We start from the raw sequence: 14,130 nt of genomic DNA, 5'->3' as shown, positions 1-14,130 counted from the left end.
TCAATTAGTTGTCCGATAAGATGTACAACTTCTATTATTGACTTTCCACCCATGAATCTAAATTGATTTTCACTAACCGTGGTCGCTTTTTTTAATCTTTTTTCTATTACTTTTTCACAAAATTTCATAGTATGACTCATTAGTTTAATACCCCTATAGTTTGTATAATTTTGTACATTTTTTTATTCTTACATAAGAGAACTAGAATCCTTACCTTCCACTAATCAGACATATTTTTAATTTACAATATCAAGTTGAATAACTTTGTAAGCTATTCAATACCTTGTTCCCAAGATACTTCCATACTTTTATCAGAAAATTGGTCCAAATGCTTTTCCATTTTGCATCTCATTTAAAGCTTGCTCTACTTCTAAAGTTTGAATTCTATAATAAAAATTTAAATTTCTAAATTCATTTGACTTACTTAAATTACCTAAATTACTTGGTCATCTAAACTTTCATTGAAAAGTTGATGAAAATACCAATTCCATCGATCTTTGATTTTCACATCGTTTACTAGTATCTTATTACATTCATCTTTAATATATTTTATTTGGATAAGATCTCTTGTCTCCCTCTTTCCCATTCTTTTGTATCCAATTTTTTATGTGTTCAAAAATTTCATTCTTAGCTTCCATCACTGTTTTCTTAGCCTCTTTCTCAGCTATTGTATATTTTTTTTAAGTTTTATTCGTTCTTACAAATATATAATTCCTTATAGGTTGTTTGTTTTTCCTTCAACTTTAATATCATCTTATCCCACGTCGTATTCGAGTCATATATTTCCCCTAATATTTGTACTCCTACCCTCCCTTAAATATGTTTTGTTTCCTATTTATTAACTTTCACCAGTTAATTCTAGGAGTTGTGGATATTTTCTTTCTATTGATACTATATTTGAGGCGTATATCCAACACTACTAACCTATGTTGGATAGTCAAATTTTCTCGAGGATAACTTTGCAATCTTGACAAATCTTTCTGTCATTATTTTTAACCATAAGAAAGTCAATTTGTGATTTATTATTCTTACTTTTGAATGTGATCAAGTGTTATTCTCTTTTCGTAGAAAACATATTAGCTAGTTTAAGATCATATGCTATTTCAAAATCCAATATAGTTTTTCTTTCTTCATTTTTTTTGTTCTAAACTCATAACCCCCATGCACTCTATCATATTCCTCTTTTTTTACTACTACATGCCCATTTAGATTTCCTATCAAAATCGTGTGGAATGTTTTGTAATACGTCTACTAGGTCACCCCAAAATCTAGATTTGGTGTGTTAATCTAATCCTATTTGAGATGCATATATGTTAATTATATTAATAGTTTCTTTTGCCACCACTATCTTGAAAGCTATAATCCTATTCCCCTTTCTAACTACTATTACTTCATCCTTTAGCAAATTATCAATAACAATACCTACTCCATTTTTTACTCCTTCATGTGGACCATAACTTTAAACTCGAATTCTCAATCATCTTTGTCTTCTCTCCTATCCATTTTGTTTCTTGTACACACAAAATATTAATTCTTCTCCTAATTATTGTATCTACTACCTCTATCATTTTACTAGTGAGTGTTCCAAGATTTCATGTTCCAAATCTTAGACAATTAATTTTTTTATAATATTTATTCTTACCTAACCTATGGTGTGAAAATTCTTGCATATTTAACATTACACTCAAATTATCATAGACATGTAGTGATCCTTGCCAAGACCCTGCAACGCGAACTCTTGCATATTTAACACTACACTAGAGTTTTCATGAAGATGTAGCGGTCCTTAACGAGACATTACAGTTAGACCCTACAACGCGTTCTTTCCGAGAACATCCTAATACTAGCACAATAGTTTGATAAATCTATTCATTGAACACTTGCCTGTAAGTCTATGCTAGTTGGCACCTAACACACAACCCTCACCCTTTTTCAACCGGGCTTGGAGCTGACTTTGGTAGGTTTGCACGAAGAACTAAATGAAAATATTTATATGCAAATCCCATCAGGATATGGAAATAATTTGAATACTCAACATTATAAGTAAACTGAATAGTCTTATATGGACTTAAGTAATCACCACAAACATGGTTTGGTAGATTTACCCCTGGTTTGAAATCTCATAATGTGTCGAGCAAAACGACCAAAATGTATCGTTTCGTTAAATTATCAAAACTTAATACCACTCGACATGTATAATGTCTCCTTCCTCTATTTTATCTCCTTCCTCCTTCAACCTCTAATCCATCACAGGCACCATGCACCAAAATGTTAGCACAATAAGGAAATATTATTGCTCTAGTCAAAAGACCGAAACTATGACACAATTTAAAATCTTAAACCTTAGATTTGCTAAAGTTAAGATTGTTATAGGGTACAAAGTGAAGGGCGTTATACATTATTCATTAAATTTTTCTTCAGGGGAGTCACAACACACTCTTAGTATATGCTTATATAATAATGTTAGGAAACGGTGAAAGGAAAGACACTCCTAACTTAGTTTTTACCAAAAAAATTTTAAATCAAAATATTATGAAGCTTAAAATTTTTTCTTGGGATTGAGTGGCTCACTGCAAGGCATTTTCATCTCCCAACAAAAATATATCAATGATCTTCTCTTACAGAAATAGGCAAGGAAGCATGCAAGCCACCAACTACTCCAATAAATCTAAATCTCAAACTTGAAATTACAGAGTAAGATGTCACAATAGATAAAGGAATGTATCAATATTCGGAAGGAAAACTTATGTATGTCTCATACACCACTAGACATAGTATATTCAGTAAGAATGATTACTCAATTCATGAATAACCCAAAAGAAGCTCATCTACAAGCAGCTCACCAATTATTATAGTATCTCAAAGAAACACCAGAAATGCATCAAAGGTCCACCAAATATTGCACCTTTCTTTGTGAAAAGTTAGTGAGCAAGAAATTGGGGTGTTACGCTTCATCAAGGAGAAACGAAAAACTAGAGAGTGGGTTGATTTGTACTCCTTACAAGTCTACATATGAACAAGTTGAAGATATACTTACTAAAAAGTAGCTCAATGTTTCAAAGTATTATATTCAAGTTGGAAATCATAAATATCTATTCAAAAGTTTGAGGTGAAGTATAGAAAAATATAAAAAAAAGATAGTTCAGAGAGTGAAGCTTCCGCCAATACGGGTCTTAGAGAAGGGTATATCAACCTTATCCTGCTTTGGAAGAGACTATTTTCGAGTGTCAAATCTATGATCTTCACGTCACATGGTAGCAATTTTAGCATGACTTCACTGAAGTGTAGGAAAATATGATTTCTTAAAAATCTGTTTAGTTTCAAAAAAAATTTAAGGGTTTTTTATTAAAAAAGTTGTTTTGAAGAATAAATCTTATTATGAATCTGTAAAAAAAAAAATTAGGATCTCATGCATTGGACAAGTTTTTAAATAATATATTTTTCAATTTTCAACAAGATATTGCAAAAAAAAAAAAAAAAAAAAAACTCCGGTGCCTTTATCTAATATGTGATAATTTGAAGCTTGAAAAAGCCAAGCAGTATCCACTTAAAAAAACAAAAGCAAACCTAAAAGTAAATTTGAAATATGTGACATTGCTCGCTTTCTAATCAATCATTATTAAGAGTAGAAGTTTAACTAATCTATAAAATCAGCTATGTTTGTTCAAAAGGTGGTAAGAAATGTTCCAAACTTAGAAGACCAACCTGAGTAGGCCTCACTGATCCAGAAGTTGAGAAACCACGTCTTAGTTTAACCACAGCACCACCTCCAAAAGAGAAGCCAATGTTCTCAAAAGCTAACCATGCTTCCCAAGAATCATTTTCTCCTGTAAAAAGTGCATGCAATCCCTGTGCAGGTAAATATTTTTTTAGCAAGAGGATAGCATGTATTGGATTGGCAAACAATTGGATCAACTGACATACTGGAGATGTGCCCTGCAAATCAATACGAGCAGCAAATTGACCTGAAGGTTGAAACGTGCGACGATGCCATACCTGAATGTATCACAATTTTAAGGGCTAGTGTCGCTATAAAAGAGAAACTAGGCTGCTGAGGAAAAAAAAAAGATCTTCAAACTTTCAAATACAAAAAAATAAAGATCAAGGGGGAGGCAATGAGCAGGGAATTATTTTTGATTAGCTGCATAAAGGTGTTCCAGGACTTCATTGCATTAGAGAAACTTGATTGCACTAAAGATTACTAGATCAAGTACAATAGATATTCTTTGGTCATCAGAAACAGAGAAACCAGCTACGAAAATAAGAATGCAGCTAACAGTGTCTTAGAGTTAGCTTCTTCCTAGAAGAACACATTTGACTCTCCAAAATAAGTACTGTAAAATACTGAATAGAAGCAACAGATTTCAGGTCCTTAACATACCATATCTTAGAAGTGCACAGAACAAGCACAAAAATAAAAAAGCAGCCTCGTGCGAATGGTCAAATCTATAAGTATATGAATATAGCATAACAGAGTTCATACTCGACAATTATAGGCCAACTCTAGTTGTTCTGCAACATCCTCACGTAGTGGAAGCCAATCAAGTCCACCTTTACGGGCAAACCAATGGCCTCTTAAAACACGTCTGTTCTCACCACTCCAATACACAGGGAAACAGTGACGCTTAGTTAAATCCACCTGCCCAGAAGAATTTCAACAGTAAGCTATGATAATATTTGTCATTTTAATAAAAGTTGTATAAAATCAAATTCATGGTTAATTAAATCTTGAGCATAAGTGCATGTTAATATATATAAGTAGTCACATAGACCGAATTAGATTATTGAGTTCTATGGAAAATGAAAATAGATAATGGTGCAGGTCCCAATGATTAGTTAAGTGACTAAATAAAATTTTAAAAATTAAAATACGTTTGATGGAATAAAGAAAATGCTTTTTAGCACCAAAATGTTTGAGCATCACCAAAAACTTATCACAAGAGGGATCAACATCTACTAACAGTTATTGTTGTTCAAGAAAAGATGGGCTACTTGGTGAGAATAGAGAGAAGAGTGAGAAGATCAAAACATTCCAATTTCTTCACATAACAATCATCCCTAAATAAAGAGAGAAAAAAAGAATGATTATTTTAAACAACTCGTTTAGCTCCTTATCTTTATCCTCTTCTGCCTTGTTGGTTTTTGGACAGATCCACCAAACTAATAGGGCATCAATGGCCTAGTTGTTATTGGTATCGTAATCGAGAATGAATAGTCAAAAAAATCCAAGAACTGGCTGGGGTTTAGTCAAATCTCTAACTATATTTGAATTGGTTTTTAGTTGAATGAAATAATGAATGATAACTTTAGGATCATTGTTGATTGAGACAAATTATTGTCTTCACTTCCTTTCCACAATAATTTTTTTTTTGTAATCCAGGTATCCAGCTCTTCAAACCGACTAATCCTAGAGACGATCGGCCCGGCCTACGGATGTTTCTCACTAGCCACCACTAGCTAATAGAGTAAATCCAGGTAGCGCTCACATCGGACCAATAGTGTCAGACGTTCACGGCTAGAAATCCACTGTAGGCAGAAATGCTATATGGGTGGAATTTTGAACCCTGATGCTCCAATTTGCGCCACCCACTGTGGAGTTTCGCAACACCGTGCTTCGAGGGGCCACAATAATCTTTCTTGATCCACACTAGTCTTGCTTGATTGATAGCGGATGAGAGAGAGATGGATGATGTGTCAAGCCTAACAAGTAATGACAAGATTAAATAAGTGATCCCTGAGAACCTTGAACAGTGGCAAGATAAAGCTATTTAAGATTTTGGCAAAGTTTCTCTTCTTCTAATGTTCTGGTGCAACTTCTCTAAGAATCAAAGTAAGATTAAAGTGAAGCTAGATCAATTAAAAAATTTCAAAATTAGCTTAAATTGACGAACTATATACTACTTCCTAACTACTACTACTTAATCCCTTAACGAATTATCTACAATAATACCTATTTCATTTCTTATTTTACTCATTCCTTTTCTCCTTGTACCATAACTTAAAAATGAATTCTCTGCTTCTCCCTACCAATTTTGTCTCTTAAAAAATAAAATATTTTTTATTTATCAAAGCTAGGACGGAAACGAGGCAACTTCACGAAGGCCTCACGGTCAAGCCTCGCTGCTGCAAGGCTGTTGAGAGCTTGTAGAGGCCTCGTGGCTAGGCGAGATTGCCACAAGAGGCCTCATAATTAGACCTCACTGCTACAAGCTCACGAAGGTCTCGCAGTCAGGCCTCACTCCTCCAAGGCTCTCAAGAGCTTGTAGAGGCCTCACAACGACTGACATTTTGATTGTGGTTCCTTGTACTAAAGCGTTTTAGTGTTGGTTAACGAGTGGAACGATAAATTTCACTTGTGCCACCCTACAGAACTCTACACCTTAATGCTTACATAGAATTATATTTAATGCTCAGATGCATATTGTGCTTTTTAATTTATTTCTTGAAAATTCTAATACTTAAATATCTAGTTGTTGAAGTTTATTTTTGAATCTAAATTAACCAAAACCAAATATAAGGTAATTATAACAAGCCAAGTTGAATATCTAATTGTCTATAGTTTAAAAATGTAAACTAGTCCAAGAAGGGGATTATAACTATCCAAATAGAAAGGAATTAAACAAGAAAATTTATTGGAAATTGTCTAAGCACACATTAATGCATGTTGTGTCAAATTATATGATATGAAATCTTATTGTCCGTGATGGATATTATATAACCTTGTTAGAATAAGCTTGAAACTTGCAATTTAGAACTATGGAGACAAATTTTAGAATAAAAAAACCTAAACTGAGAAATACATGAAATATAATTTCATAAATTAAAAGACAGAAAAGGAACAACTAAGTTATTTGCATGTGAAATTCTAGATGTGCTTTAGATAAATTATAAAAGATCGATAAAAAAAAGTGATAATTAACAAATAAAGCGAAGGTGGTTGAATGAATAGAGGCTCATGAAGTCTTGTGTAATTGTCATGTTCCCCTTAGACTAAGATGAAATTTTTAATACTATAATATAAGCAATCATGCTACATGTGTTAGCGTGCTAGGTAGTTAAGAAATAATATGAAAAATGAGTAGATACAAGAATATTTAGATGGAGAGGTGGGGTCACTAAAATAGATGGAAGAAAAAAAAGATTATTAATGGTAAGAAATATATATATATATATATAGAGAGAGAGAGAGAGAGATAGAGAGAGAGTAATTGAAATGTTATGGCAATGTTCAAAGTCAAAGACAAATGATTTACTTCATATTTAGACAGTTTACAGGTTGAATTAATTAAACTTGTGGTAAGAGCAAAAAATAGACCAAGAAGACTTCACTTGACATTTAAAGATATCTAACCAACATCTAAATAAGTGGGACACATGACTTGTTGCTACAATTGGAAGGTAAAGCACAATACAAAAAATGTCATAAACAAAATGATATACCCAATTAGAATAAACACTTATCCAACATATTATTTAGACATTAACTGGTAAGTAAATATAAAAAACAATATCTAAAGGAAAATGTCAGATTGTAGAACAAGTATAGGAAATACCTCATAAAGACCACCTTTTACAGGGACACCTACTCTCTCTTCCTCTACAGCATACAACTCATCATATTTGTAGTCAAAAGTTAAGCTACTAGTCGTTTGAGGTCCACTTGGACCCTCACTACATTCTGCATATTCCTTCCACCAATGTGCAAGTAATTCTTCCTCCATCTGTCACATTTTTCTTTTGCAAACATTTCAATGACAAATATTTGAATGTAAAGTAGTGATGCTTGTTTTTTAGGAACAAAAGAAAACTATGCAACCAATGATTAGAAGATTTTACTATTTCAGAAGTTGTGATACAAATGAAACTTTTTTTATCAGAGATCTGATATGGAATGCTAGGAGTGTAAGCTAAGAGCAATTTGGAAACAAAATGTACTCAATACAGACACTACATGCTGCGATGTTAGAAAAAACTTTTATATTATAGTATGAAGCATCATCGCCTACATTTGGCACAAGCTTCCTGACAAATTGAGATATAGATATTTAAATAAATAAAATAAAATAGTTATCCACCAACCAAATTGGTTAACCTGGGCTTATCCTATCATTAGACAAAAGACCACATTTAAGGCTATCTAGGTGAGATTATTCTATAAAGAAAAAGAAAACTGGTGAATACGCAGGATTAAATTCTTTTAGACCTCTTGTCTTGTTATCTCCTTTGTCAACTTCGTCATTAACTCCTTAATTATAGTTGTCAGCAGAGAACCAAGATTGATGAAAATGATTACTAGAGTAAACACTAACTGAAGTGAAAATCCTCCTATATCCTTTAACTAGTACAAAAAAACCTACACACCATATGTGCCAACTATTAGTTTAATAACTTCTTGGTCCATGTAAATATGTCACAGAAAGCTTAGAACTTAGTTCTAGGGGGTATGTAACAGTTCAGAGTGTTTGTTTGCACAAAGCAGACATATTCCCATGATAGAATTGTCAATGAGTATGAAACTGTAAGTTAAGGAGGCCCATTTCCTCTACCAAAAGAAAGAAAGAAAGAATAAACAACAGCATGTGTTAATCAAACAATTCCCTTGCCTCATGGTTGTATTTCATCATCATAATGATACAACGGTTTATCACAATATTCTTCTCCAATTGACAAACATAACACCTGACAATAATATTATTGGATCAAAAAATGATATAATAAACATCAGAAAAGTGTTTTAAATGACTTGAATCTTATTCTCTTAGTCCTTTCTACCATTCTACCATTGATACATGTCCATGTTCATACGAGGTGGAAAAATACTAGCATGTCAATGAGTAGACAATCAGTCTTACGTAAACAAGTAGCCAAGATGGTTCCCACAAAAATGAAAAATCATTAGCTAGTGGCTATGTGTAGTATCAGAAACTCAAAGGCAGAGAAGTTGAACAGATTGTGGTCCTAGTAGTGACCTGCAAGAAAGAAGCCTCTAGTGCAAGAGAATCCCTCTTACTGAATCGGAAATAATCACTCTTTCCGATAATTTCTGTTCTAGGAACTGAAGCGGCAAGCTCTGTAAAACAAGATAAACATATTCATAAACAGAGTACAAATAAAGCACTCTTATCTATATGTGATGGCATCATACTAGATTATGTTATTACCTTATGATAAAACTAGCATAACCTAACCAAATCATCTGACAGAAAGAGCTCGTCATACAATAATAGAATGACACTCTAATTGTACTATTTGAATTGGTCCTTTCTGTATAACTTATATACAAAGATGATCACGTTGACAAAATTGTCATAAGTTAACTAATTTGCAGGTGAGTTACTTAGCAGTGATCAAATTATGTACACTTTCTTTCTACTGAAACATTGAAAATAAATTGAGCCCAAAAGCAATAAGACTCGAACTTCATGAAAAGTGAAAATGTTAAACATTTCAAATTGTTTGAATATTTAAACACAAAGAGTGGATAAGACTCTATACATAATTATATTTGTGCAACTACTTTGTATGTATGTCAATATTTCTTCCTTTATGTACAGAGTAGGCATCTGCAGCACCTTTTTCTCAAAACGATAAGGAGCTCAAAAGTGAGTACCCCATAAAAGTCAAAATCCTAGAAAATGTATGTGACGAATTCGATGGAAAGGAAATTCAATAAACCAACCCTTTTCTGCGAGAGGCACTTTGCAAAAGTACCAACGGACATCATCCCCATCGGAAGGGCTCTTCGTGCATGCAAGATACTTCTGGTGGGCCTTGCAATGTTCAATTGCATCTTCCAGTTTGGCAATGTTTGATGGCGTATTCTTCAACAAATCCGGTGAAATCTCCTCAACCTGATTATAACCAGAAATATCCGAGAACAAAGGAATATCTTCATTGGCACTTTCTACAGCGCTAGTTACTTCAGCATTTGCCATTACCAAATACTAAGCAACTTTTAGGCAAAGATCTATAACTAGGGCGGCCTTCTTTGATCTGGTAGAAAGAGAAAAGGAAAAAAAAGGCATATCAGTGAACTGAACCAAGATCGTCAGTAAAGTAAACGAACATTGTCTGCGCCAAGTGAATAATGAGCTAGACAGGCAAGGAAGAGTAACAATTTCTATTAATTCCAGAGACAAATGAAGAAGTTAATCGTGAACACACCGACAACCGTGGCATCAAAATGAAAACAACTGCCCCCAAAATTGTTCAACCATAAAAATACCTGACACGAACTTTGCACGAAGGAGACCCCAATGGGAACCTTAATAACAACGGAATTGAATGCGGCAAAAAATCGCAAAAAAAAAGACCGATAAGACAAGAAAATCGAAAATAAATAAATAGACAACCGGAAAAAGAGGAAAGAGCTTACGGCTCGATCATGCGACCTCGAAATTGAAAGCTGAGATTTTGACGTGAGAGAGAAGAAGGTGTTGGTGTATTAGGGTTGGTAGCAAGGGAAGGGAGGAGGAAGAAGCAGCGGCGGAGGATGCGTGGGGCTATGGCCGTGGTCGAATTTGGGAAGGAGAACGCTGCGGTGGCGAGGGAATAAACGGGGCAGTTACGGAGGGTCCCGCAGTGGCTTGCACCTGCGTTCCTAACTTTCTATTCGCTCCTAACTTTCAGCTTGGCTGAAAAAAAAGAGTAAATATTACTTAATTAAAAAAAAATCAATGATCAAAACACATATATTTGGACCTTAAAAAATATCCCATGTACATTCGAAAGATCACATCAAAATTACATCTATTCTTCACTTGCAAATATAATAAATACATGTGGCATAGTTAAAAATCTAGCCACGGTGAGACAAATGTTCCCTTGTAGTCTCCTCTAGTAGACTAAGTCTCTGTTTGGAAAGAAGGGAAAGAGAGGAGGAATAAGTAAAATATTGATGTTCACTTTATTTGGAAAAGAGAAAGGGCTAATAGGGAAGGTAACGAAGGTTAAATATATAAAATTATAAAAATAATTTGTATTTCATCTTGTTATGAACTCTGACAACTACGACAGTAATGGAGATCTCGACATAAGAATTGTCAATCAGTCCCAACATCTTCATGTTCAACTCCCCCCACCTCATCTACGTCATGACTTTCTTGCCTCTTGTTTTCCTTTTCTTGATCTCTCCTTCCCTCAACCTTCTCGTGCGATTTTATTCTTGGATAGTGGAAGGCATGGTGAGGATGATCACGCTAAGGAACTCGGACGGTGAGGTGTTCGAGGCGAAGGAGGCGATGGGGATGGAGTCATAGACCATCAAGCACATGATAGAGGATGACTGCATCGACAACAACATCCCCCTCCCCAACGTCTAGGATCCTCACCAAGGTGATTGAATACTGCAAGAAGCATGTCGATGTTGCCGCCTCCAAGTCCTCTGAGGACACCGTTGGACCTTAAGTCATGGGACACCGAGTTCGTCAAAGTCGACCAAGCAAATTTCTTTGATTGAAGGAGGGATAAATTGGAACAAATTTCCTTCCCCTTCCTTACAACCCAATTTAGAATGTACGAAATTATGTCTATCGAGCATGCAGGGATAAAACTTACCCTTCTCTTCTCTTCCGCTCCTTAACTCATTCCATCCTAAACAAAGGTCAATTCTCCCCTTCCCCTCATTTACTTTTCCTTCCCCTTCCCTCACCTCCTCCCAAATAGAGCATAAGTGATATTCTCTTTGTCGAGTTCGTTTGACACATTACCAATCAAACTCGCACTTTGGTCCATAGAGTCATGCTGATCAAACATCGAAAGAGTAAGTGGTCAAAGGTCTCATCCACACCTTGACACAATGGGCATGCCTTGCATTACACATATGGCTGTCGGTCTTAATCCATAGCCTTTCATGGGCAAAAAGTTACAAAGTGAATATTGTTGGAGTGTATACTAAAAGCCTAGCTTTTGTAAATATTTATTTTTGAAATAAAAGAATCACATTGGTCAATATTTATATTTATTTGTTAAATGTAATTGTTTAATTAATTTATATAGTATACAACATGGTGTGTGGTGTCACACACAGAAGATCATGTTGACGGATCTTTATAAATTATAAACAGTTGCTCACGACTAAAATGGAAAGGAACAAACCATCGGAATAGTCGTAGTGTAATTAAGTATTAGTTTATCTTGATTAATAAATTACACTGGTACACTCTAAGTGTATTGAGTATGACCATTTAGGTAAGTTCTTTTTATACTGACTTAATAAAAGAACTAGAACTTAGTTATTATGGAAGTGTGTGCTCTTAATCCTAATATAATAACAAGCACATATATTTAATATTTATTTCTTTGACTTATCAAAGGGTGAGGTTTAGCTCGATAAATCAATATACCCGATAAGTTGGGAAATGATATTACTTATAGTGTGTGTTGTTGATTATAGAAGGAATCTGTGTCCTACTTATCTAGGTTGAGAATGTCCCCAAGAGGAGCTCGTAAGGATTGTCATGTTAAACCCTGCAGGTGGACTTAGTCCGACATGACAATGAAGTTGAGTGGTACTACTCTTGGAGCTAGATATTAATTAAGTGAGTTGTCAGTAACTTACTTAATTAGTGGGCATTCGTTATCTTAAACACGGGGAGACTAACATACTCATGATAAGAAGGAGTCCATAATGTAATTTGGGATTTGTGCGGTAGTGCGATAATAACTCTCTAGTGGAATGAGTTATTATCGATGAACTTGAGTTGTGTGTTCGGGGCGAACACGGGATACTCAAGCTCATCGGAAGGCCAAAACCAATTTCTCCTCTAGGTCCCTGTCGTAGCCTCATTAAAGCCTCAAGTCCATCCAAATATAAGCTCATCTTGATGTCCAAGAAGGGGGTCGGTCCAATGCTTGGTGACCAAGCAAGGGCCGGCCACATCCTCTTCCAAGGGGTCGGTCCTATTGCTTGGTGATCAAGCTAGTAGGGGTCGACCACAATAATTCAAACAAGGAGGGTTATTTTGAATTTTTAAAATCTTCTTTTTTGTAGAAAACTATAAGTTTTAAAAGAAAGATTTTAATTTTTAAAACTTTCCTTATTTGAATTAGGCCTCATATTTTAATAGAGAGTTTTAAAAGTTTTAAAACTTTCCTTTTTTAACCATCCTCGTGGTTTAAGAAAAAAAGAAAGATAAGTTTTAAAATTTAAATTTTCTATCATCATGTTAAAAAAGGAAATTTTATAAGAGAAGTTTTAAATTTTAAAACATGGTTTTAATTTTTAGAACTTTCCTTTTTTAACTCCTACTTTAGGAAAGAGAGCTTGTAAAATTTTATAAGAGTTTTTCTTCTTGTAAAATTTTATAAAAATAAATATTCCTTTCCTCTTATGGGGGCCGACCACCCTTGCTTGGTGCCCAAGCAAGTGGCCGGCCATGTTTTAAAAAATAAAATCATCAAATTTATTTTTGGTGATTGATTCAATCAAGAGGAAAGAAAAGGAAAATTTAAAAGGGAAAAGGAAAAACTCTTGGAAGATTTTAATTTTTGTAAAAATTCTTCCCTTATTTGCCTTGGGCAAGTATTATAAAAGAAGGGGTGAGGAGGCTTCATGAGACACAACTCTTATTCTCTTGCTTGGAGATCTCTTAGTGGCCGGCCCTCTCTCTTCTCCCTTTCCCTTTGCTCTCTTCTCCTTGGTGGTGGTGGTGGCCGATTTTAGAGGAAGAGGAAGGAAGCTTTTGGGTGGTGTTCATCTTGGAGGATCGTCACCCACACGACGTCCAAGGCGAGGCGAGGAATACGACAGAAGATCACGAGGTCATTAGCATACAAAGAGAAGATATAATTAGCAATTATTTTCCGCATCATGCTAGTTATTTCTTTTTGTAAGAATTCCAAACACAAGAGGCATTAGATCTAGTTTTTCGAATTAATTTTTCGAGTTTGTGTTTTCTTCTTTTTTGAATTTGTGATTCGATTATTCTTTTTGGTTAACCTAGAGTTATTTAAGGAAATTAAATATTAGCTTTCCTTAAAAGACTTTGTCTAGGCGGTGGTGGTTGCTCCCATATCCAAGAAGGTCATGTGCCTCGCCATGTAGACCTAGAAGCCAATTTTGGAAATTAATATTTAATGAAATTAATAACATAGGTGGATTTGAATCAATAGTGTTAAGTTCCGCTTGCG

The 14,130-nt window shown here is 34.5% G+C and overlaps 1 protein-coding gene across 4 annotated transcripts in view; it reads right to left on the bottom strand.

Moving 5' to 3' along the window:
• Window positions 1-10,610, bottom strand: part of LOC122014940 (phospholipase SGR2-like) — a 39,857-nt gene extending 29,247 nt beyond the window's left edge. For 3 of the 4 annotated variants that reach the window (XM_042571489.1, XM_042571490.1, XM_042571491.1), the window contains exons 1-7: window positions 10,376-10,610; window positions 9,680-9,993; window positions 8,970-9,070; window positions 7,554-7,721; window positions 4,484-4,639; window positions 3,925-3,996; window positions 3,706-3,849 (exon numbers count right to left, since the gene is read on the bottom strand). In XM_042571489.1, the coding sequence (XP_042427423.1) occupies window positions 3,706-3,849; window positions 3,925-3,996; window positions 4,484-4,639; window positions 7,554-7,721; window positions 8,970-9,070; window positions 9,680-9,935 (897 nt within the window). In that variant the 5' untranslated portion in view covers window positions 9,936-9,993; window positions 10,376-10,610. Of the gene's footprint in view, window positions 1-3,705; window positions 3,850-3,924; window positions 3,997-4,483; window positions 4,640-7,553; window positions 7,735-8,969; window positions 9,071-9,679; window positions 9,994-10,375 lie in introns of those variants that run through there. The other variant, XM_042571492.1, reaches the window with a different exon arrangement.
• Window positions 10,611-14,130: the final 3,520 nt, after the last annotated feature.

Source organism: Zingiber officinale, chromosome 8B (genome assembly GCF_018446385.1).
Source record: "Zingiber officinale cultivar Zhangliang chromosome 8B, Zo_v1.1, whole genome shotgun sequence".
Lineage (NCBI taxonomy): Eukaryota > Viridiplantae > Streptophyta > Magnoliopsida > Zingiberales > Zingiberaceae > Zingiber > Zingiber officinale.
The sequence above is the reverse complement of the archived record's forward strand: the minus strand, read 5'-3'. Positions and strand labels throughout refer to the sequence as shown.